Below are 26,641 nucleotides of genomic sequence, written 5' to 3' on the forward strand. Positions count from 1 at the left end.
CACCCACGAGGAGCAAAAAAAGGTGAATGAGAGTTTTTTTATGTAGTGAGAAGCAAATCTCTTAATAGATTTTTGATTTATATACGCTCATAATGTCTTAAGTAAACAACTTGGACCCGAATTCTCCTCGATTACCCAAACTCATGGTAGACTGATTTTAAGAAGCCGATCCAGACCATTACAAGGGTGGTCTGAGGGAGGGGACCCAAGAGTAGTGGATCTCTTGGGTGGTTCAGATGGAGATACACACCTCGAAGACATATACCTTGGTGTCCCATTTGGTACGCAATATCTAATAGATTATTGTTTTGGATATTTGCATGCATCCAGTTGTGATTTATTTTTGGGTAAATCCTTGCCTTGTAGAGAAGAATTTATTGTAGGACCATTGACTTGGGAGACAAGAGAGCATGGGATTTTGGATGCAAATCTACTTGGAGTGTTTATTTCATGACTCGTGTGTTACAAAAGTGGAAAACCCACATCTTTGGGGATCCTAGTGATTCAGGAGAGGATGTGAGGGATAGCATGACTTTGATAGCGCTATGTACACTATGTATTTATCTAATTTTATTTTACCAACAGAGTTGTCATGATCGATAGTTCCTTCGTGCATCCATGAATATCATTGGTTAGTCCTAGATAGATAGATGGCAATCAAGATGTCTTGATGCCTTGATTGCCTTGATAGTGCTAATGTATACTACGCACTTATCTAATTTTATTTTACCAATAGAATTGTCATGCTAGGTATTGCTCCCGATCCATTGTAGTGAGATCTTTGGAAATAATCTTCTTCAATTTCTCTTTATGTTTAATTTCTAAAATTTTATTGCATTCTAAACTTTTTGGATACTAATTTTTTTGAATTTGTTCCAAAGTTGGGAGCCTTCTTTCCTCTTGATTTCATAGAGTTATACCATATAGTTGAGCACTAGAATCCTCCTCATCTGAAATGGTAGATCCTTACTCATCCAATGGTGACATATTCAATTATGCTTTCTTCATCCATTGTGGTCTCATAGTTCATCTTAACTTGTTTTTCATGCTTCATATCATAGATGATTGGCATTCCTTTGTTTCCTTCCATCTCTGGCTTGAGTAAAAGCAAACGTGTTTCCCATATTTGGATAGCCCTCATAGCTATCAAGCATGGCCTTCCAAGTATGATGGGGTAGCCTTCTCCCTTTATATTGGCATCACCACATACATATCGAGTTCAGATTCTATATCACATTGTAATTTCATAGTAACTCTTACCCTAGAGTTATTGACCAACACAAAAAATGAGACAAATGGAACATCAACAAATTGGGCATAGGAGAACAATTTGTTCACCCATGATAGGCCATTTGAGTTCCCATTGTTATATATAAAAGCCTTTCTCACCACCTCTTTTACCATACATGCCCATACTTCCTCTTGCGTGGATACATTTGGATAACATGGTGGACACCTTGGCTAACATGGTGGTGGATATCCTGGCCACAACATGGGTTTGAATATGAATTATCCCCATCCCCCTAAGCTCTTTTAGGAAGGAAAACTTTATTCTAAGCTATCTAGCTACATTCCTAATATCTAAGTCTCTCCTAGTTTCCCTCTTGCACCTACATAACCCCTCCCTAATCATGTATTGCTTTTTTGGATTTTGATATCTAAGGGGAAGTTCCCCCATCATAATTTTCCACATAAAATCTTTAACCTTGGATGGGACGACTCCCACTAGTGTTTCCATCTGCTAAACACAATTTCAAAAACGTGAATAGTATTGATTCTATTCATTCTTATCACATAAGAGAATATAAACAAGTAGGGAAAATCAAAACAATAATGCAAGTATGCTATAACTTGTATGATGTGCTCATGTAAGGTTCTGCAAGAACTTCCAATCATCATATAAGTTGGAATAGAAAAGCACTAGACTCGTTTGTCCCACCCAACTGTAGGCCAGTATGCCGACCACCAGGATCCCCTTATGCTTGTTACTCTGTCTGAGACAATTGGACTATGGGGTCCACTTACCCAGGTAGGGACAACTCCCACTAGTGTTTCCATATGCTAAACTAGATACTTGAATTCCATTGCAAATTTCAGTCATGGTTAGCATGGATAACATTCTCCAAATATATATATTGCAGGTTAGAGGTCTGAGGACAGGGGTTGGAGCCGAGGCAGGACCTTAGTCCAAACCCCGAACTTTGTTGAGGTTGAGACCTTATAGTTGATGAACTCTATTCAATGGGTGGATACATATGTTCTATCCCTTCTAACAATTCCAAACACTGTACATAACTTATTTAAGCCCCTCCCAGTAAGTGAGATATTCATTTATTATTTAGTCTCTTGGCAAGCTTGTAATCTAGAGAAGCTAGATTACATATGTTCTATCCCTTCTAACAATTCCAAACACTGTACATAACTTATTTAAGCCCCTCCAACCCAAGAGGGGTCCCCAGTAATTGAGATATTCATTTATTATTTAGTCTCTTGGCAAGCTTGTAATCTAGAGAAGCTAGAGGGGTCCATTCCACAAGTCCAGTATTTAGTCTCTTAGCAAGCTTGCAATTTAGAGAAGTAAGAGGGGTGTTGAACACATGAGACCGCAAATGTGGCAAGAGAGTGATGAATTTCCAAGTACCCTTATTGAGCCATTACGTTCAAGATTACCTAAGACGGATTTTTAGCTTCCCAAAAAAATGAGATAAATGGAACATCAATAAATTTAAAAGGCGATAAGAGAACAATTTGTCCACCAATGAGAGGCCATTCCAGTTCCCATTCTTATATACAAAAGCCTTTCCAACCACCGCTTTTATTATATGTGCCATTACTTCCTCTTGTGTTAAATACATTTGGCTAACATGGTGGACACCCTAGCTAACATGGTGCTCGACACCCTGGCTAACATGGTGGTGGCACATCCTAGCCACAACATGGGTTTGAATATGAATTATACCTAGCCCCCCCCCCCCCTCTTCAAGCTCTTTAGGAAGGTAAACTTTATCCCAAGCTATCTAGCTACATGCCTTTTGATTCACCATATCTCCCATAAGATGGTGAACTTGAGCATTCAGATCTTTAGGAACGTAAAATTTATCCCAAGCTATCTAGATAGCTACGTGCCTTTTGATTCACCATATCTCCCATAAGATGGTGAACTTGAGATAGTGTTATGCTATAATGTTACTTTATAGTGTTACTCTCCTGTGTCGTTCAACAAATTTTCCTAGAATTCCAACGAGACCAAGTATTTTGGCTCCCAATGGAGACATGGCGTGCTTTCGTAGAGCAAAGATCATATAGATCTCAATGCTAGGCATTGCCAAAAAGTATGCCAATGGTCCTCCCTTGGCTAACCTTCATTGGTTGACCTTTTGCACCTACACAACACCTCCCTAAGCATGTATTGATTTTTCTACATTTTGATGCCCTTTCATAATTTTCCACATGAAACTTTTAACCTTTGAAGGTAGGGACAACTCCCACTATTGTTTCCATATGCTAAACCAGATACTTGAATCCCATTGCAAATTCCATTCATGGCTAGCATGGATAACATTCTTCATATACATACACACACACACACAAACATAGACACACACACACACACACACACACACACACACACACACACACACACACACATACATACATATTGCAAGTTAGAGGTCTAAGGACAGAGGTTGAGCCAACTACTAATCCTTAGTCTAGACCCCAAAGTTTATTGAGGTTGAGACTTGTAGTTGATGAACCCTGTTCAGTGGTGGATACATATGTTCTATCCTTTCTAGCAATCCCAAACATTGGACATAACTCATCTTAGTATTTCCATCCCAAAGATGGCTCCATCCCATAAGTCCAGTAAGTGAGATATGTCCAATGTTTGGGATTGAGGTTGAGACTTGTAGTTGATGAACCCTGTTCAGTGGTGGATACATATGTTCTATCCTTTCTAGCAATCCCAAACATTGGACATAACTCATCTTAGTATTTCCATCCCAAAGATGGCTCCATCCCATAAGTCCAGTAAGTGAGATATGCACTTATTATTTAGTCTCTTAGCAACCTTGCGATCTAGAGAAGTAAGTGAGATATGCATTTATTATTTAGTCTCTTAGCAACCTTGCGATCTAGAGAAGCAAGAGGGGGATTGAACACATGAGACCACAGATGTGGCAAGATAGCGATGAGTTTCCAATGACCCTTACTGAGCCATTCCATTCAAGACTTCAAAGGGGGATAAAAGAACATTTTATCCACCCATGAGAGGCCATTCCACTTCCCATTCTTATAGAAGGCCTTTATCACCACCTCTTTTACCATACATGCCCGTACTTCCTCTTGTGTTGGATCCATTTGGCTAACATGGTGGTGGACTCCTGGCCACAACATGGGTTTGAATATGAATTATCTCGAGCCCTTACAAGCAACCCCCCAAGATCTTAGGATGGTAAACTTCATCGCGCAAGCTATCTAGCTACATGCCTTTTGATTAACTTTATTCTTCCATATAATAGCCTAAACTAATGGTGCCTTTTAAAATTCAATAGAGGACAAAAGAAATGTATGTAAGCCACAAGTACAAAGTTGATAACATAACATTTCATCTAGCATGGAATGAGAGTAGGACATGGTTCCATCTACTTATTTGATGCTAACTTTTACTCTTTCAGTGTAGAATTTTAGTATAGAAAGTGGAGTCGATAAGAATATCATAGAGCTATATACTGAGTATTAGAGTACTCACACTTTGAAAACTTGAATTGTTGCTTGATTGTGGCCAATTTCTTGTAAAGTTCACAATTGCTTTGTAAAAATGCACGCAACTCATTTTAAATGTTGAGAAACAAAGCACATAGCTATTAGACAACAACATGTGACTAGTGTGAGCTCTCAACTCTTATCTTTCAGTAAAATGTGATATTTTTTTCACTTAAGGAATTATTGTGCACTAATGTTGAGGTCAAGGTTTTCTTTGTGCTATGCAATATAATATGAGGATGTGAATGTGATATTTTTTAACTTAAAGAATTATTGTTCACTAATTTTGAGGTCAAGGTTTTCTTTGTGCTATGGAATATAATATGAGGATGTGTAAGGACAAGTTCACGCTTGGGCATTTCCATTATGCTTTCGAGGAGCAACAAAACCATATTGCGAAATAAGAAATACAATTTCTTTTTCTTTTTTTTTTTTGCTTGTTGCTTTTAACACTCATTGTGGTAGGTAGGAAGGGCCTTCATAAGCTTTTTGGGAGATCCATATGGGAGCGATTAACAATCACAAGCACGGTCTATATGCAGACATGCTCCTTCTCATGGGCACACATAGCATACCTTAGTTGGGTTTCATCTTACTGAGAATAGCGTGACTTAGATGGGCCACTCACGTAGCAGTGGTGGGAAGGCAACAATGAGGGTATTCAATTGAAGAGATAAGGAGGATGATACAAGGTGGTGGTGGTGAAGGTAGCCAAGGTGGGCATTCAATGACAGAGATGAGAAAGACGATGCAAGGTGGTGGCAGTGAAGGCAACCAAGGTGGGCAATGTTAAAAGCATAGAGCAAGTATTAAATGAGATGAGAACATTAGAGCTTGAAACTAGTATTAGGAAAAAACCCGTCCTTTAGCTCTGATGAGAACATCAGAGCTTGAAACCAGTATTAGGGCAAAACCCATCCTTTAGTGTAATTTTCACGGCTCAAAAAAATTGATTTGTAATTTGCCTAGTCTCTTGAATTGAAAGATTTTTTTTAAATGTGGAGATGGCTAGAATTGAACACCATAGCAAACACACACTACCTACTACTCGTGCCTCCATCTGAGGAAATTCGATCCCACGATCTCAAAGAGACAAAAACTTGTTAAGTTTGAAGGTCATCCTTTTTTTCATTCGTTAGAAAAAGAGTTTATTTCTGATATTGCTTACAACAAACAGCTAAAATAAATAGAACGAGAGAGAGAACGAGCACGGATGTAGAGGATGAGAGAGCGAGAGCGGATGTGTACATAAGTGCCAATAAGGTTGCTTTTTGACGTAGCCAGTTTTTAGGCATTTTTGACCGTAAATGTGAAAAAAAGAGGGTTATTTCTAGTGAACCTATCATTTTGAAGGGTGACCTATCCATCCTTGGGTGCCCTGGAGAGGGTTATTTCTACTGAACCTATCATTTTGAAGGGTGACCTATCCATCCTTGGGTGCCCTGGAGAGCTTCCTCACAATTAGAGTCGATTAGACCCGTGTAAAAACTATATAGTATATATAAGGTGAGGTCAATAATAATGGTACAATTACGATATAGCGCACGTGATACTAAGTACAAGTATAAATTATTGTCGTTACTATATAAAACAGTGGAAGAACACCATCTCCTTCTTTTCAGAGCAGCTCTCCCTCACAGGGCTCTCCTTCTCAAGCAGGAGTACTTGCTTCTCCTCCTTTCCAGAGGAGCTCTCTCTTTCACCAGGTTCAGTCCTGAGTACTTGCAGCAGCAACAGACAATCGCATCAAGGTTCTCTGTCTCTCCAGATTCTGCCGCCTCAAAGTTTGATAGCTATGGAGGACGATTGGGGTAAGCATCTGGCTTCAGCATCGCACCATTATCATCTACCATGCATAGATCAAAGAAATCCCAATAGCAAAACTCCTTTCGTCTTCTGCAAATATCTGCTTTTCTAGTTTCGGAAAACAATTAGGGTTTCTGTTTGCACTTCATTTTTCATCCGGAAAGAGTAGCACTTGATCTCACATTGTGAATACATAACAAGATGACATACATTATTTGCAGAGTCTGAGGATTTCGTGCCACCACCTCCGAGTATTGCCAGAGAACAGCCTAAGAGTCAATGGGATGATGAAGATGTTCCCGAAGAAGAGGACGTCAAGGAATCCTGGGAAGATGAAGAAACACCAAAGCCAGTACGTTTCTCTTTTTGAACCCTTTCACCAATCTAGCATTATAATTGAGTTAATGTTAACCCGATTTGAGTAACCTACACACGTAGGGTTGAGAAAAACGTATACTTCTCTCCACAACACAAATCCTCTTAAACATCAAGATACAGATGCTGCCATAAGGGGGGTGAAAACTTAAATCTGTTACAACACTTAACGGTGACAGCCATGACTAAGTGTGGTGTATATGTACCCGGGCCAACCTTGAAGTATAGGGTTAGAAGTTCTGGCTGAATCTGAGGCTCCATGGGCCTGCAAATGGGGATGGAGATTCAAGCTTGGATTGCTGAAATGCTCAGTGGCTTCTTTGTGTGCTGGAACTGTGGGATGCTGCTCCCTTTGCTGCTGGTCCACAGCAGGGCCATTTTAGGAGAACGAGGTCCCAAGTATGGGACCTTATTGCAACATTTTTTTGGGGGGGGGGGGGGGGGGGGGGGGGGCACTACTGAGCAGCAACTGCTTGATGTTTCATTTTTCTCTTTTGGGTCTGCACAGGTTTTCTCTCCATATGGCTCCTGCCCTTTTGCTATCATGGCATGGCATTTTTGTAATGTCTCCGGTGTTGAAACCTTAGCTGATTCCTACGACACACTGACACTTCCCAGTCAGAGACCCAAAAGGCTTGTGATCCAACGCTATTAGGGTTAGCAGAACCCACACCTGGGTCTGTAGAGTGTACATGCTTGTATGGCAACATGACCAGCTTAACGTGTAGAACACATCAGTAGCAAAAACCCTAGGAGAGCTGGCAAGCAGACCACCTAGCCATAGCTGCATCGGGGAGCACCCCCAAGCATGTGGCTAGACCAACACCATGCTGAGCTATTCAACCAAGACTTGATCCTTACTCCGGCTCCCAGAGCATCCACATTGGTGGGAATACAAAATAGTGAATAATAACTCAGTTATGCATAGTCATTGGACCTAGAAAGCACATTTGCCCTTTGTTATGCACCTGAAGTTCATAACATGGATGGCTTCTATAGTAACTTAGTAAGGCTATATTTATACCCAAGGATGGCCTTGGATAGGGAATCGGGATATTCATGGTTATAAGTGACTTAAGGGTCACTTTGAGTGTGGATCAATATGAAAAGACCTAATAATAATTAGGTGTGCATCATAGTAGTTAGGAAACGCGTTTCCTACATGGAAGGAAACTTGGAAATGTTTCCTTGTAGGAAACACGTTCTTTTCAAGCAAATTTTTTGACATTTTTTTATTTACCCCAAATCTAACGTCAAAATGTGTGCAACTCTTTTTTTATTATGTAGTGTCATGTATGTTTTTTTTTTTGTGGCATGGAATGATGGATGATTGGATCATGGATCATGGACAGTGGACCATGGTCTATGAATCATGATCATTTGACATTGATGGATGATTATATGGTTTTTGTTATTTGTGATTCAAAGATTGTAGGCTTCAAATTGATGTTTCCATGTGTTCTATGCATTTAGTGTTATTTTTACATATTTTATACAATATGTATGTGAAATTGTCATATTTTATACGGTCCCTAGGCTCGAGGAGTGGCACAAGTCCGGGTTTGGGGAAAGTAATTGTCACGTGCACCCTGCACTGGGGTACATAGTGACACACTTGCATGATCATCAGTGCAACATTTTGTACAGAAGTAGTACCTTTTTATAGGAATATTTGTCATACGCCGTGACCCCATTGTGAGTCCTCAGTCCAGGGATAGTTAGGCATGAGCTATGTAGGTCAGTCTCCAGGCCTTAGAGGTTAGTCGAGAGTCACTCCTCTTAACCCACTTGGAGAATTCATCAGATAGTGCATGTAGAGTCAGCCTTAGTCTAGGTCTTGCACTAGAAGCATGTAAATAGCATGTTAGGTTAGAGATGACCAGCCCGTGGCTGGTGTTCTATTGGATAGCCAGGTTATGGGCTGTTTTACAGGCCTGAACCTCTTCTAGAGGCAGCCGACAGCATGGGGTAGCCTCATGATCCCTGTCAGCCAGCATCAGTTTATCTCCAGGCAGTAGGATAGGTCGTAGAGCAGTTGGCCAACAGCATGAGTGGGCAGCAGGAACTATTGGCAGCATTAAATGCTTGCTGCACAGCATTTCATGCTATTTTTGGCATTTTCATGTCCACAAGAACTGGCCAACAGCTCTCCATCTGACTGACCAGCAGCCTAGAGACATATAAAAGTAGTCGCATCATTCCTCATTCATTCATACAATAATTCAGCAAAGTACAAGCAGCAGTTCAGCATCCTACTTCTTCCAGGCAAATCATTGAAGTCCTCTGGCTTTCTTGAAGAAGAGGGCCACCTTCCGAACCACCAAAATATACCTTGGAGATGACCTCACCCCCCTATAGGTGGAACATAGGAAAGCCGGGATGATTCAGGTTATGGAAGCCCGTGCTGTTCATCGTGATGACTGAGGCATCATCACGGATAAACGCTCCACGTGACGGTGCGGGGTCTATGAGACCACATATGCATTGAGGATGGAGTATGGAATTGCAATGGAACTCTATGGTCAGACACAGGAGGCTTCACAGATACTTACACAGATAGGGATATTATCTTCTACACAGAAACACATCAAAGCCCTGAGAGAGGGCTACCCAAAGTGGAGGGTTACACATGGGAGTCAGCTTTAAGAGGACAAACACGCACCACTGGGGGGGTGTGGGGCTCGGGAGGAGTTGCATGCTTGTTTTGCCTTCATTTGAGAGGCATGCTCACAATGGTTAGACACGATGAGGAGGCTTGCTTTATGTGGATGCGATTAGCCAGACATTGCAGAGTTTTCCCAACAAGGAGAGGTCCTCCTATTAGGAGACTTTAATTCATGGACAAAAGGGGAACAAGTGCAGACATATGACTTCCAAGGAGATGCCATTATGTTGTCAAATATTGACGTGGCTAAGATGGGCCTCCAGAGGGCCAACCAGGATATGGGGAATGCAATATCATATGGTAGATACTTCTGGGTGGTGGGGGCTATGCATGAGCTGATTATATATAATGGGCTGTCTAGATGGCCGCAATCGGATAGCCTTACATCTTTCCTACATGGGGGAGGCACTAGTACGGTGGATTACCTCATGGGGTCTCCCGCTCTTATACCACACATCTTGGATTTCACCATCCCTCCTCCCCCCATACTAGTTGACCATGCATTACTTTCTTTCATGATCTCATGCCCCACCTTACCGCCCACACCCACACCCACACCCACATCCACACCCCCAGCCACCACCTTCACCCGGATTCATTTCCATCATGATCTTGACCACATCTATGAGGACCACCTCTCCCGCCACATTTCAGCTCCCGACTTATCCCTCCCTATCTCCACCATTACATCCCAGCTCTCCTCCATCATCCATGACTCCGCCCACGCAAGCTTCCCCTACATCACATGCTCTACAGCAAGTATGCCAGTGGGATCCCAACCCCAGAATGGATGGTATGATGAAGAGTGCAAAACAAGGCTTCGCCTCTTATGCGAGAGGGAACATGGGCTGATTTCAGCACATAAGATGCAATGCATCCTCCGTACACTCACTCGCCAAAAGAAATGGGCATTTCTCGCCAGACGAGAACAAGAGTTATACCAGCTGTTTTTGAGCGAGGACAACTCAGAAGCTTGGCTCATTCTTGAAGAAAAAAGAGCACCTACACTTATCATAGATCCTAACCTTTGGGAAGCATATGCACGACAACCGTATGATGTGCCAGACCAACCTATACCACAAATGTCACACATCCCTCGACCTACAACATCTTATCTCGGGAAATATATGTAGCACTATTGAGGCTAAGCAGGGCTGTCCACTCTCACCTACACTCTTTGGCCTATACATTGATGAGATTGCAGTATTTGTGGATAGTTTCGAAGGTAGAGGTTCACCATTGGCTCAGACAATAGTGCCCATATTGCTATATGCTGACGACATTGTCTTGATCTCAGATTCAGCTGAGGGTTTCCCGAAACACTTAAATGCATTGGACAAATTTTGCCGGGAAAGAGACCTTATGGTCAATTTGGGCAAAACCAAGGTTATGGTCTTCAACACATCTTATGCAGTCGCCTCACAATTTTCTTTCATATAGAGAGATGCCCCAGTGGAGATTGTGCACAAGTATGTGTATTTAGGAGTCACCCCCTTGCAAGGCTGCTCGTATTGCTGCTACGCAGTTTTCTCTCTCATCTGGCTGCTGCCTTTGAGCAGGTTGACAGCAGTGTTACACATGTTTTTGCTGGTCGCCTAGCCGGCAACAGCAGCTGGTTGTTACTCTATTCTGCCTAGATGCTGCAGAAGCTGGCCATACAACGGTTTCCTCTCTATCTCTTGGTCATTTGGTTGCAGCAGAACTTGATTTTCTATCTCTACTGGCTGCAATTGAGGCAGGCCATATAGTTGTGAACTTTCTCTATCATCTGACTACCTGTGAGCAGGCCGAACACTGGCTGTTCTCACTTCTCACGAAGGGTGTTTCCCTTGGTGGTCAGTACATGCAAAATACAGAGACTTTCTTCTCTTTTGTCCTCAGTACAAGCAGAAAACAATGGGCTTTTTTGGGACCATTTCGGGGCTGATTCGGAGACAGTTTTGGGACTGTTTTTCTTGGCTCTAGAAGAGAGCTTGGCCAAAGTCTTGTTTTTGCTTTGTGAAAAGTTGCTCAATATTCTCTGGAATGTTTGGTGCATGATTGCACCCTCGACTTGAGTTCTTGTAAAGCTTCTACTGAATAAAGAAGTTCCTACGGGGGGCTGGTTGTTTTGGCTCAGTGTGTTGTCATTGTATTGTTGTGGCTTCTTGTTGTGTTCAGACTCTGTTTGCATATTTGAAGTGTTCTGGTTTGGTCCCCGGTCGGTTACATTGGCCCTTTCTGAGCCCTTGTCCAGGACAAGTCAGCCAGGGATCCATTGTGCAGGTGTCATGTGCATGATCAATGCCATGGACAATCTTCAGATGTTGATCCAGAAGAGGCAGCTAGAAAAAGACTTTGAAGAACCAGAAGTGGAGCAAGGAGTGCTATTTGGTAGTGTGAGACTAGGAACAAGGCCAGGAAAGTACACGGATATGAAGCCCAAGGCAAGGAACACAGAAGCGGGAAGAGCTCCCAGGAGGTTTGTTGGTGGTGTTCCACAAAGCCAGAGGGGATGGCAGTCCTGTGAGCCAGATAGGTTCTCGGGCAACAGTCCCAAGGGAGGTTTATCCTCCAAGGGTGATGTGAGTGCCAGACTCATTTCTCAGGAATAAAGACCAAGACGGTGTTCAGAGTCAGGGCAGGAATGGATTGTGGACTAGATGGAAACAGATGCATAGATCTTAGTCTGTGACATAGTGGTTTGGAGAACAGGCCGGATTTTCAGAGAAAAGGGTTGCCAGGGATGGATGGATGACAGAGGGACTTGGGGAAAAGATTGGGATGATGACAGTCATCCAAGAACAGGTTGGAATCCCGTCATCAAGTTTAGCAGAGGGGGATGTCATGTGCATGATCAATGCCATGGACAATCTTCAGATGTTGATCCAGAAGAGGCAGCTAGAAAAAGACTTTGAAGAACCAAAAGTGGAGCAAGGAGTGCTATTTGGTAGTGTGAGACTAGGAACAAGGCATGGAAGAGATGGAAGGACAGTCGGTTGAGAACAGAAGCTGTCGGCTGTACCAGATTAGTGTCGGGCTGCAGGCGCATCAGGACAAACCAGTCGGACATCGTTTAAATTATTTTATGCATTGTAGGCTGGCCGACCAGCAGTCAGCCAGTTTGCCAAGTCTTCAAGAAGGCCTATAAAAGGGCAGAGGCGCTCCTCATTGTAATCATTCACTCCCACTTTGGGTGTGGGTCTAGACTAGGAGATTTTGGTGTGTTCCACCTTTTATGTAAGGCAGTCTATGGCTGTAGATTAGGGTACCTTTTTGTACCATATGAATATACTGCATTTCCAGCACATCTCTCTCTACTCTCTCTCTATATCTGCGTTTTGCATCAGATGGTTTCCAAGAGTGTTTAGGGCTGAAAGAAGACTCCCAGAGCTTCGGCACGTTACAGCAGGGTCATGGTTAGGTGTGCATGTCATGTGCATGAGGTCAATGCATGTCCTACACATCTGTCACCCTGTGGAACGATGTAGAGGTGTACTGGGCATTTAGTAGGCTTCGAGCCGGATGAATGAGCACCAGATTAGGTTAGGAAATGGACTCTCTAGGAGTCTATCTCAGGAACAACCTTGAAAGGGCTGTCCAAGGGCCACCTAGGCCTTATACCAGCCCTTAAAACACTTGGGCCAGCTTTGTGTCAAGCGCCCAGAAGCATTGTCAGACAGCCAAAGACCTATCGGCCAGTAGTAGAAGCTCACATGTATGAAAGGCGCCTCATTTAATGCAGATGTCATGTCATGGTTAATCTTGAGCATGAGCAGTCTTAATCCTTGATTAATCATCAGATAGGACAGAAGATAGTCAACATGTAGGACATCATCATCATCATTTAGAGCTGGCCGACCAGCACCTCAGGCATACATAAAAGCATGAAGTAAATTATCAAGTCATTCATTCAGTTCAGTCATCATTTAAGAAGTCTAGAAGTTAGCAGAAGTATGTAAAAGGCCAGAGGTCTGTCAGAATACGCAGCGGAGATGATGACCAGATCTGGGAACACTAGAGCAAATCGCATGCAGAAAAAATACAGCACAAGAGAGAGAGAGATGTAGGCATGTAACTCTGCTCTATATACACAAGAAAATCCCGGGTATGATACACAAGTGGTATGGGGGCTGGGGGCCTATTTATATGCCCTCATATGAGCAGTCGGCCTGCTGAAAAAGGCACTCCACGACTGCATCAAGTTGGCCAGCACTGAGGGTCCACGACTGGTCAAGTACAGTCGGCCAGCTCCAGTACACACATCCTGATGTAGTTGGCCAGCAAATGGATCCTCCTGCCAACTCAGGGCTGCCTCCCAAGCCATAGAAAAAATGGGAAAAATAGGAGAAAAATGCGGAGAGTGGGGAAAAATGATAAAACACCTCATAAGGGCGGGCACACCCACAACAAAGGCCCTGGTGTATAAAACTAGACAGGAGATGACTTCTAACAACCCCTCTCAGCTCCTGGCTGTGAAACCAACCACAGGGAGCTGGGGTGCCGCCTGAGCAAATCCTGAGAGAGCAACTTCGTGAAGAGGTCCACCGTACTGTCCTCCGTCGAACAGAACTCTAGCAAGATGTCATCAGCAACGATCTGTTCACGAACAAAGTGTCTCTGGATGACCATGGGTTCCTCCAGTGGAAGCCCAAACCTGCAATGCAACCTCTGCATCCTCACCACCTCACAAGCAGCATCACAAGCAGCCCGGTACTCTGCCGTGGAGTCGAACTCCATCCAACAATCCCCCTCCTGTGTACAAGAGTCCATGATCCTTCGCATGCCGTAGAAACAACAGGAAACGCAATCCTGCCTCCCAAAGAGTCATCCGCAACCAAGGAAGCTCCCGTCCAATCTGGTGTCCATCAACCAGATCAATGAACCATCCTGCTTCTGAGTCAAAGAGGCATCACACTGCTCACAAGGATCAACACCTGTTACGGTGCATAAACAAGTCCTGGAAACCTGTTGAAGACCACGCAAGGCCTTCTGAAACCTGTCAACCACCCCCTCTGAATCCAGAACCACAAAGCCTGGAGAAACCACCTCCTTCTGCAAGTAATCAGCTGCCACCTTCCTGGCTTTCCGAAAGGTCCCCGTGGAAAGAACATCCTCATCTACTGGAGGTTCTTTGTCCCGAACACGACGAGACATCAGAGCATAAGTGACCTGTTCAGTTTCCTCTGACTCACGAACACAAGAACCACCAACATCAGTACTGGAAAGTTCCTGCCAACTGCTGCCATCTATCCACTGGCAAGCTATCCACCATCTAGTCCCGGAAAGCCTGTACCTGCAGCGTATCCACACTTAAGTGGCCATTACCAGACCGCCACTCATCACAAACTTGAGGACCTGGGAGAGAGAGTGCTGAAAGCTTGTAAACTCCATTCTCCACTCCACCTTCCCAAACCACTTGGCCTGTTGCTTTGTCCCGAAGAGCAACAAAATGCTCATCAAACTCCACCCGTACGCCAGTTTTGCAAACCTGATGCACTGACAACAGATGAAAACCAAGTGCCGGAACATACAATACCTGGGAGGAATGCTTCCCCCCTCTGCCATTGGGAACTATCTCCATTCTGCCCTCACTGTGAACTGGGATAGTGGACGTATCCCCAGTAAGAATATGACCAGAAAGCCTGCAGAGATCCTGTAAACCGGAACGGGAAGGAGTCATGTGCCTGGAAGCACCACTATCGAGAATCCACTCCCGAGTATCGGTTGCGGAGAGTCCTCCTCCTCCCTGCCTGAAGAAAATGAAACATCGGTGTCCACCACCTCCAGGTGCACAAAAGCCGGAGTCTTCATGATTGCTGCCGAGGAATCTTCACCCTTCTCGGTCTTCCGCTTGGGACACTGCCTCCAATAGTGGCCTTTCTCGCCACAATCATTACAGGTCCTCTCTGCCTTTAGTTTCTTGCGGTCAGTAAAACGGACATCTTCTCAGAAGACTTCTCCGACGAAGCCTTCCCTTTGCCCGTGTTACGGCCTTTCGACCGTTGGCCAGTTAAGGCCTCCGAGCCTCCACCCTGAGGAGGGTTCGTGAATCGTTCCTCCTGGTCCAGGACCATGGGCACAAGCTCCTCCCAAGTGATGGTGCTGAGCTTGCCACTGGTAATCAAAGACGAGTAAAATGCTGAGTATGAAGAGGGCAAATGTGACAGCAACGTTATGGCCATGTCCTCTGACGATATCTCCTTCCCAGCTTGAAGAACTTCCTGCTGAAGAGCCTGCAGCATGTTAATATGCTCCCGCATCGTCGACGGCCGTAGTTGCTCCCGTCCACCTGACGGTCCACCGGGAACGTGGGGAGTGTCGGGATCTTCACATGCCTCTCGGCCATCTCAAACAGATTTGCCATTGCGGGGATGTACTCTGAAAAGGGTGGGTAGGTGGGAACAAAGAAGAACTAACACCTGCAAGTGGCTGTCCAGCAAATCAGCCCTCCTTCCTCTTGCACCTTCTCTTCCCAGTCAGCCCAAAACAGTCCACCAATCAGCAACACACCAAGAACTATCTAGAGCCTAGGCTCTGATACCATGTCAGAATACGCAGCGGAGATGATGACCAGATCTGGGAACACTAGAGCAAATCGCATGCAGAAAAAATACAGCACAAGAGAGAGAGAGATGTAGGCGTGTAATTCTGCTCTATATACACAAGAAAATCCCGGGTATGATACACAAGTGGTATGGGGGCTGGGGACCTATTTATATGCCCCCATATGAGCAGTCGGCCTGCTGAAAAAGGCACTCCACGACTGCATCAAGTCGGCCAGCAGCATGCAGCCAGTCGGCCAGCACTGAGGGTCCACGACTGGTCAAGTACAGTCGGCCAGCTCCAGTACACACATCCTGATGTAGTCGGCCAGCAAATGGATCCTCCTGCCAACTCAGGGCTGCCTCCCAAGCCACAAAAAAAATGGGAAAAATAGGGGAAAAATGCGGAGAGTGGGGAAAAATGATGAAACACCTCATAAGGGCGGGCACACCCACAACAAAGGCCCTGGTGTATAAAACTAGACAGGAGATGACTTCTAACAAGGTCACCCCGAGAAGGCCAGAGGTCACCCCCCTAGGGGCTGACCAAGGGCCTGCATCATGTACAAAGTACATCCATTCAATCGGCTTTTTTGTACCATATGAAATACAGAAAACCTTGACACCAATCTCTCTCTTCTTCTCTCTCCTCTGTCTTAATCATGTTTATTTAGCATCTTGTTCTTAATTAGGCATAGAAGAACTAAGGGCCTCTTGCTACATGGAGCACTGAAGGCATGGAAAAATCGCACTATGCCACACATATCAACTCAACAGGGTCTTCTTTATATCTTTATGTGGTGAGAATCTTTAGCATCCGAATTCACAGACTAGAGAATCTTTATGTGGTGAGAATCTTTAGCATCCGAATTCACAGACTAGAGAGAGAAGAGAATGTAGACGACACCTTATTGGGTCCCAAATACCCACTGAAGGCCGCCCCCTCCCTCCCTCCCTCCCTCCCTCCCCCCCCAAGTAGGAGTATTTGCTTATATTATTCTTTGGAGAATGTTGTACAATGCTTGAGAAATAAGTGATATGAATTCCAAGGCCTGGAGACCATAGTTACCAGGGGACGGGGACGGGGACGGGGACGGGGACGGCTAAAGGTAGGGAACGGGGACGGGGGGTGGGGACGGCACTCAAAATTGTTAATTTTAGAGGAGTAAAGAATCAAGATTAATCAATCAATAACAACAAGCTTTCTAACTCCAAAAGTTATGAATCATGATACACATTACATTTAAAATTAAATTACGCTACGAGGTGCAAGAGTCAAGAGTCAAGACTTGCAAAGTCGGAAAAGAAAGACTTTAAAGTTGATAACATTAAATAGATATACTCAAAAGATGTTGGGGCCTAGGCGATACAAAATATAAGTCACTCGCGGGCCTAGGCGATACAAAATATAAGTCACTCGCTCTCATACTCTGCGCTCCCAATAAGAGAGGTGCTAGCCTCATGATCATGAGTGCGTGAAGTGTGGATGGGGTTTGTCATCCGATGAAGGCTCATGATGAGAACCATCTGTCCCACCCTCCTGTGCAATAGTTGTAGCTGCCTCCTCCTGTTCCATCTCCCACTGTGTAAAAGTATCGGCATTGCATCTTGCACTCTTGCCAAGCATGCGCAAGTTTGCGCTAATGAAGACAAGATCATTAGCTCTTTCCACCCCAAGCCGATTTCTTTTCTTTGATGAAATGTGGCTGTAGGAGGACCATAATTGCTCTAGGCAAGAAGAGCTAACGGACTGGCTCAAGATCCGGATCGCCAACTGTTGTAGCTCTGGTCCATCTGATCCGAAGTCCTCCCACCATAATGCTGCACCAACCTTGAATCTGTCCTGCTGCGCATCTGCACATCCATATGAGCCTTGAAATGCCCTGTAATTAGAGAGCTGGTCTCTAATTTTGCGCCTGATTTCTGCATCCGGCGTGAGGCGATCCAAGATGAGTCTCCAACCGTTGCTCACCTCTTTATCACCCTCCTGCCCTTTTCCCTGAAATTCTGGGTCCACCATAAAAGCAGCTGCATGTAAAGGAGAGGAATATGAGCTCCATCTCGCCACACAAAGCGAGTGGATCTCCTCATATCTATCTACGTCTGGCTCAAGCTTCTCAAGACTCTCTATCATCTGGTCCATGGCTTCATATACTTTGCCGATGCATGGCTGCATAGCATCAACAATCCTGAGCAAGTGGACAATGGGATGCACCATGGCGTCAGTGCGCTTGAGGTCCTCCCAAAAATCAGCATCGTCGACCTTTTTCTTGCATGAAATCCCTACCTGTGTACGTGCAAAAGATGAGGAGCAAAACTCATCACTGATGAATAGTTGCCGCACGGCACCCTGACAATCCTTCAAGCGATGCAACATAAGAAAGTTGTATGCAAAGCGAGTGTCCGAGTACTTGAGAAGGACCTTTGTGGACCTCTTCCCAAACTCGGATCGAAGGTATGTGTGATTGTTGATGAAGGTCACAATTGCACATGCATCATCAATCACCGATTCAATCCATGACAATTTCCCAATATCTTTCAAAAGATTATTGAGACAATGTGCCATGCAAAAAGAGACGGTGATTTGAGGATACATACTCTCAAGAATAGCTCCCGCTGCCCTATTTGTCGCCTCACCATCCGTGACGAAACCGATCACACATTCGGGGCCGATAATCTCGACAGCACTACTCCACTCAGCAGCAAGTACATCCGCACTCTTTCCCGTCCCTGAAGCATCATGTGAGGAGACAAAGTACATCTCCCCCCGTGAGTATGCCACAAGGCCATGGATAGACCTTTTCCGTGTGTCACTCCATCCGTCTGCAATCAAAGAGACTCCATTGCGAGCCCATTGTCTCTTTGTGTTTGCCGCCGCTTGCTCAACAAGGCGTTTCTCCTTGTCAAGCATAGTGGTCCGCAAGGTTTCGGAGGATGGAGGTGTGTAGTGAGGACCGTACTCGCCAATCTTCTTCACCATCGTTTTGAAGTAGTCGGACCTATTTATCATTTCAAAAAAAAAGAGGGCAAGTAATTAGAATGGCAAAATGGTGATCCGTGAATCAAGACTCGTGAGACATGATGATGAAATCATGTGAGTGAAATACGTACCGTGCCACACGAAAAGCAATGTGGTCATGAAAAAAGAAGCGGGCCACCGCGGCATCAACCTCCTTCTTTTTGGGATCCCAACTCCCCTCAAGAGTACTTTGCCGACGAGAGAGAGAGGGTGGACTAGGTTGCGGCATTGAGAAGGCGGCTTGTGTGAAGCCACGAGTAGTGCCACGAGGAGGACGTGGTAGAGGGGTAGATGAAGATGCACCACCACCCGATGTAGAACCTGATGTTTGGGTTGGAGTGACATAAGTGTTGGGATCCACTCCACGCACCCTTTGGCTTGCATTCAAAGCTTGATGGGCGGCAAGCTTTGCAAGAAGCTCCTTTCTTATCTCCGGTGTGACCCGCTCACAAAATTTCACCTCATGACCGGGCTCATGCAACAAATGGGCCCTCACCCTATTGGCCCCACCCACACGCTTATATGGGCAAAGCTTGCATGTCCATGGACGTGCACCCCCCGCATGAGTAGGAGGCTCGAAGTTGACCTCATCCCACCATGACCACCCATCCGTTCTACTCCTACCGCCCGCACGAGAAGAGGATGCCATGAATAGTTAGTAACTTAGTAGTAGTCTAGTAGAAGAGGGTGGAGAGAGCTTAGAGGGTAGAGTAGGAGAAGAGGTAGAGGGAAGATTGAAGTAGTCTAGTAGAAGAGGGTGGAGAGAGCTTAGAGGGTAGAGTAGGAGAAGAGGTAGAGGGAAGATTGAAGTAGTCTAGTAGGAGAGGGTGGAGAGGAAGGTGGTGGAGTAGGAGAGGGTGGAGAGGAAGGTGGTGGAGTAGGAGAGGGAGATAGTGGAGAGGAAAGCTTGAGTAGGAGAGGGAGATGGTGGAGAGCCTAGAGGTACATCATCATTCATGGAAGGCTTGAGCAATGAGTAGAAGAGGAGTAGCATAAGCCCATTATATAGCATATGGCAGCTCTCTCTCTCTCTCTCTCTCTCTCTCTCTCTCTCTCAAACGGCCAGCCTCAAACGGCCAGCCGCCAACGGCTAGTAGCCGTTGCCCGAAAAAAAAACGGCTACTTTTCTGTAGCCGTTGCGCCGTTGCAGGCGTCCCCCGTCCCCGGCTGACAACGTCCCGCCGTCCCCTCCGACGGGGACGGCCGTCCCCTTGCCACGTCCCCTCCGTCCCGTCCCCTGCGCCGTCCCGCCTCCGTCCCGCGCCTGCAGTTAATCGGGACAGCGTTCCCACGTCCCACGTGGCCGTCCCGCCGTCCCCCTGTCACTATGCTGGAGACTGACCTGCGTAGCTTGTGCCTGACTGTCTTTGGACTCAGGGCTCACAATGGGGTCACGGTGTACTACAAACATTCCTATAAAAAGGTACTACTACTTTAAAAAATGTTGCATTGATGATCATGCCAGTGCGTCACTGTGTATCCCAGTCACAGTCACATGAAACGGGAAACACCGTTTCCCCATGCTGACTTTCTAGAAATGGGTCAGAACGGGGAAACGAGCAGGACACTGGATCGCTTGCCATGTGACATAAAAAAGGCCAAAAAATTGTAATGTTGCGAGCAGCAATAAAATAGGCCCAAAAAAAAACACGTTCGCTTCTGGCCCGTAAAAAAAATTGCGCAGTCGGCCCAAAAAAAATAAAGAATAATTTGCGCTGTCTGCGCATTGCGCAACCTGCAATACTCATTGCCTCCACAACGGCTAGGTTGGGCCTTGGCTTCCACAACGGCTATGTTCACTTCCATTACCATATAAGCCTATACTAGTGTTTGTTCTGTATAGTGTACCCCCTCTCTCTCTCTCTCTCTCTCTCTCTCTCTCAGGACATGGAGTTCACCTAGTCGTCCACTGGGGACGAAGATGGCCTTCTACAGAGATCACCTCCTATCCCTGACAGAGGATGGGTTCATCATCCGTCCACGCTACATGGACATACACCTATCCTTTGGGGTGAGATGTGCGATCGGCCAGATCCGCACCTCGTCCCACCTGCTGAGAGTGGAGACTGCTAGATATGGGCCTTGGGCGGCCGCACCAAACGACAGGATATGCCAGCTCTGTCACACAGAGCCCGAGACAGAGGACCATTACATATGCCGATGCCCTGTATACTATGAGATTCGGGGGAGGCTCCACTGCCTCTTTGAGCTGGGTTCGGACCACTTTCCAGGATCATGGACTTCCCGCATCAGAGATGCCTGGGACTTTTTCTTCTAGAGCTCTGTAGACACAGGGAGTTGTTAGTGAGATCCAGATCAGCTGTACTTTCTCGAGGACCAACACAGAGAGCTCTCACCGACTTCTTCCATACCAGCACTCCGAGGGCGGATCCACCCATCATACCCAGACCACAGGCTAGTGTAGGAGCTCGGTTGAGAGGTGTGACACTCGACAGAGCCACTGAGTTATGCAGAGCTCGACGCCCCAGACCTCCCATGGCCCTCGCCCACGGCCACGCCACCACAGGAAGATCCGGGCCATCATCTCCCATCATTGCAGGACCTTCTCGCGCTAGCTCAGTTTTACCACCTTGAGCACCATGTCACAGCGGCCCATGAGGGATGTATTAGGGTGATATGAGAGCTCTCTGCACATGTACCTAGATCAGATTTTAAAGTTCTAGATTTTTGTTATCTTTCTTTATTACTATTTTGTACCCAGGATGATGTACCTCATGGATATGATGTAACCTTTTGGTCTCATAGGTCATTTTGGCCTTTTGAAGACGATAATACAACTTTCTTTCTTCTTTCTTCTTTCTCTCCCCCCCCCCTTCTCTCTCTTTCCGTGTGGAGCAAGGCCGAAGTCAGAGCAAGGCAATCGCATTCACTTCTCAGCTTGGTCCTTGACAGTCAATAAAGTAAGTGCTTTTAAATTTTTTTTGTAAATGGACCTTGTAAAAAAAAAAAAACCATTGACGTTTTTTAAATGACCATTGAAGCAAGTCCATATAAAATAGATGGAAAGCATCTTAATTAAATTGCATGTTTTTTAAAAATATAGTAAGCCCTTTTAGAATAAATAGACCTTGTTTTTCAATTAATCCCTCTCTTCTTCTTATTGTGCTGCATTCAATAGTTTTGTACCAATGGCATTCTATGAGTGGCGTTGTGGTTGTCATTCATGCGTGGTTGAGTGACAATACATTGAGACAACTCATTGTCGATGCCCTTTACCTCTGCGAGAGAGCCTGACATTGCAGGAGGCAATCTCTAAGAGGGCTCGATGATGTCACTACTCTCCCATGTGGTTTTGGGATCATAGTTGCCAAGAAACACGTTTCTTCCATGAAAGATCTTGGGGAAACGTTTCATGTTTGAAACTCGTGTTTCTTTGAAGGCTTTTTTAAAAAACTCTTTTTTTAAAACGTTCTTGGGTTTCTTGAAGTATTAAGGTTTCAGTTCTTTTATTTTTAAAAGTGACGGTTTTTTAAAGATAGGGTGCATGTGTGTGTGTTTGTGTTTGTTTTTGTCTTATGAAGATATATTTGAATGTTCATGTCATGATTTCTTATAGAGAATGACTTGTGTTACAACTGATGTGTAGCTGTGATTTATTCAGTTCAAGTTTGAAGATGGTCATAACTTCTCTCGCGGATAATATAGCTTATCTACAACTTATCTGATGTGTTAATTTGACATCTTGTTCAATTTGCATCAATATTTAGATGACTACCATGAGTTTATAACTTGCACTTTCTTATAAGGTGAATTTGGGCATGTTCCTGGATTCATCTAAGTATATATATATAAATATTTAGAGCCAATGTGTAGAGATATATGTTTATCTTTGAGTTTTTTATGAAACCTCTCAGACGGCGTTTCATGGATGGACCGAAATCTTTGAAACCCGTTTCGAAACTCCATGGCTACCATGTTTGGGATGATGAAGATTGCTTGCTATTTCAAGTGGTCTCAAGACACACTTGAAGACAAGCACCCATATGGCAAAACCTGCAGCCTGTAGAAGCACCCTAGTTGATGCTGAGGCACTTGCCACACCTGAGGATCAGGACAATAAACCCATGTAGAAAGTCGCTTGTTGTAACTTGTATTGCCAAAAACTATTGCTTATGTTGAATAAATAAAGTTCTTCAAACTCTGCCCGCTCTATTGTGTACTTTCTTTTTTCGGAAATCTCCTGGCACCTTGGTCCTTATGGACCATTGCAATGACCCATGTTCCTCATTCCTTCTTTGTAGCCTTTGCACCAATGGCCTCCATGGATCAGTCTCGTTCCATCTCAAAGAAGTCTAAATCTACGGAGTGGTCTTAGTGGGATGAGATACTGGTGGAGGGTGCCTACAAAACAGGAGGCGTGAAAAAGTGGACATGCAAATATCGTCTCCTTACGAAGTCAAGTAGTGCAACTTGTATTCAAGCACACCTGCTTCATCAGCATGGGTAGGACATTGTGTTCTGTACTAACATCACTAGCGAAGCACGAGAGGAGCTTTGTTGGAAAGACAAAGCGACACGGCCATCCTCATCAGCTCGGAGAGCAAGGGTGGGAGTAGATCCTTCCACATATGTGGGCACTCCAAGACAAACCTTTGGAACCATTAGGTCTTCATTTGGTGGAAATTGGAATGCCATCATTTTTTGGACCCACTGCAAGTCCATTTGGAGCACCACCACCAGCAGTGGGCATGAGGGGTATTGTTCGCTTTAGAGTAGATAGGACCCAAAGAAGGAGGAGGAGGTGGATGCTAGTGTTGCGCGCTTCTTCTACCATGATGCCATTGCCTTTCAGGCTGTTTGTAGCTTCTACTTCAAGGACATGGTGCACAAGATTGCAGAGTATGGATCCATCTACACTCCTCCATCATCAGAGGCATTGAGAACCACCGTACTAGTGAAGGAGAAGGGTACAATTGCTGCAGCTATAGAGATTGTTAGGTCCTCTTGGGACAGGAATGACATCACACTTATTGCAGATGGATGGAACGACAGTCGGTCTAGATCCATTCATGGTGTCATTGCCTATTCCAGAGGGCAATCTTACTTTATCTCATCACATGATGCATCTGAGACAGGGAAGAGTGCAGAAGAACTTTTCCAAGAGTGGTCAGCTGTCACCATTTGGCCACCCAAATGGTTCACTCTTGCTTTCACACTATGTACATATTGGATTGGTGTCCATGGCTTATGGAATGTGCCTATGCATGTGATTGACACGTGTCATGCTGTATAGTTGGATATGGCTTTCCGCTGGGACTTGTGCCTTTGTGTACATGCCCGGAAACGCCTGGAGGACTTGGCTTTCCGCTGGGACTTGTGCCTTTGTGTACATGCCCGGAAACGCCTGGAGGATTGGCTTTCCACTGGGTCTGGTATCGCATATACTTGCCTGGAAACGCCTGGTATTATATGGTTTCATGAACGGAAATCGCTCATGCCAATGCTGCATTGCATAGCATCTTTATGTGCTTGCCTGCAAATGAAATTGCATGCTGTTTTCATGCCTGCATGACCTATGTGTAGTTCCGGGCTAGGGGACGCCCGCTCGTGAACCGTGCGTGTGAAACTGTCTGCTGACATGGTTGTATGGCATGTGAACAGGTGGTAAGTATTACCCAATCTAGGCTCAAATAGCCCTTAGGACTTAGCCAATATTTATAAGTGAGTGCGTTCCCATTTCATTAGAGTTTGGGCGCCCAAAAGTCACTTATAAATTATGACCGCTTCCAAGTTCACACTCACTGAAGTCCCGAGGCGGACAAGACTCAATGTCCAGGACCTGATCCTCCCCTTTTACTCATAAATGGGCATCTCCCCATGTCCCTTCATCTGATTGGACCCCAATTCACTTACTTATTAAGAGAAATTCGTGTTTTCTCTTCATGAGGATTTTTGGAGGCTGAAAACTCTGTTTTTCCACCATTTCTCTCTATTTCCAAGCTCTCCATAGCCATACCCAACTTGCTAGGGTGTTTTCCAAGCTTCCAAGAGTGTTTCCAAGTGCTAATCACTCTCCTACTCACACCCAATGACTGAAATTCAGCAAAACAGCTCTCATTTTTGCTGTAATTTCTGGTCTTTTTGCTGAAAACCCTAATTTCAGCCTTCCTTTCTCAAGTTGAACCATAGGGGAAGCTTTCCCAGGGTTCCCTTCATCCTCTTGATCGAAGATATCAACACTTCTAAAGCTTCCAACGCGAAGGCTTCCGCTTGCAACAACTTCTATGAAGACTGGTAAGCTAATTGGACAATGTGTTGTCATTACTTACTCAGTAGAAGGGCAGGACTCCTTGTTTAGCCGCCCTGTGTAGTATTTCTCTTGTCCTATGTGCTCTTGAAGATGTTGCTACCTTGCTTGGTAGAACATAGAGCCAATGGTAGAGAATATGGGCACTGAAGTCGGGCCGGGCATCAAGGCAGCTCCTTGGTGATCTACATCGACATACCATTGTTTTCTAAATGCTGAATTTCATATGCATTGGCATGGTGGATTTGGCAATGGATGCCCGTGAAGCTATGTATTGAATTTCTCCAATAGTAATACAATTTACTCAAGGGAGGGGTCGGCCGTTCCGGCTCATTGCGTGTCTCTTGTCAATTCAGCAATTTACTTCTTGTATATGAGCAAGTGTCCTTCAAATCTTAGTGTATTTAAGTGTATTGATTAGCATTGTGTTCAACCAAGTTACATTGGTATCAGAGCATACGGTTCTCTTTCACTTCTATCGTGAGAGACGATCACCGTGAACACTAGCTATCTCTACACTTAGAACATTATGGACAGCCATACAATGAATGTTGGAGATGCTAATACAAGAGGCAGGGACAATGAAATGCATGCCTCCAATGCTTTACAAGATGAGCAAACTCATGTGGTGCACAATAGGGAACATGAATATGTGGGACAGCCGTCCCGTGGCAAAGAGAAGATGCAAGAAGAAGAGTCCATAGTCTTGAGGGCTGAACTTACTCGTATGCAGGCTCTTCTCCATGCACAACAAGAAGAATTGAATCTCTATCGCCGCGAGGATCCATTGGTACATGACCGTTTGAACGCCAAGAAAGCTGAATCTTATATGGATCATGCAATGGCAATGATTGCTCAAGAGTTGCACATGCAACCGAGGGATGCAACACGTGCATACTTGGCTCGTACCGAGGATCCCTATGCAAAAAAGACAACCATTCCACATGTCTTGGAATCCCGACAAGTGCCCGAACAAGAACTTATGTCTAAGAGGATGAATCTCCATGCGATACCCAATCACCTTCTTTGACTTCCATGTCCCTTCTATGCTTGTCAGCAGCCATTTTATGCTTATCCTGAGATCTTGCAATGGCTGTCCGCACCTGACCAAAGGCAACATCCAAGTCACGAACATATTCATCAGCTGCAAAAATCTCATCCTTGGTACGAAGGATGGGTGGCAAGACCACTCTGCCATAAATAATCTCAAACGGAGCCTT

General features: G+C 45.0%; 2 protein-coding genes across 2 annotated transcripts in view; one reads left to right on the forward strand and one right to left on the reverse strand.

The window, feature by feature from the left end:
* Positions 1-6,362: 6,362 nt before the first annotated feature.
* Positions 6,363-26,641, forward strand: part of LOC147603428 (uncharacterized) — a 46,258-nt gene continuing 25,979 nt past the window's right edge. The window contains exons 1-2 of the mRNA XM_086796902.1: positions 6,363-6,575; positions 6,792-6,922. Of these exons, the coding sequence (XP_086653028.1) occupies positions 6,560-6,575; positions 6,792-6,922 (147 nt within the window). The 5' untranslated portion in view covers positions 6,363-6,559. The remainder of the gene's footprint in view (positions 6,576-6,791; positions 6,923-26,641) is intronic.
* LOC147603429 (uncharacterized) lies at positions 17,474-19,263 on the reverse strand. The gene has a single exon (XM_086796901.1). It carries the CDS (start codon positions 19,142-19,144, stop codon positions 17,600-17,602), a length of 1,545 nt encoding a protein of 514 aa, XP_086653027.1. The 5' UTR covers positions 19,145-19,263; the 3' UTR covers positions 17,474-17,599.

This window comes from Cibotium barometz, chromosome 64, assembly GCF_041138505.1.
Source record: "Cibotium barometz isolate CiBa-2024 chromosome 64, ASM4113850v1, whole genome shotgun sequence".
NCBI lineage: Eukaryota > Viridiplantae > Streptophyta > Polypodiopsida > Cyatheales > Cibotiaceae > Cibotium > Cibotium barometz.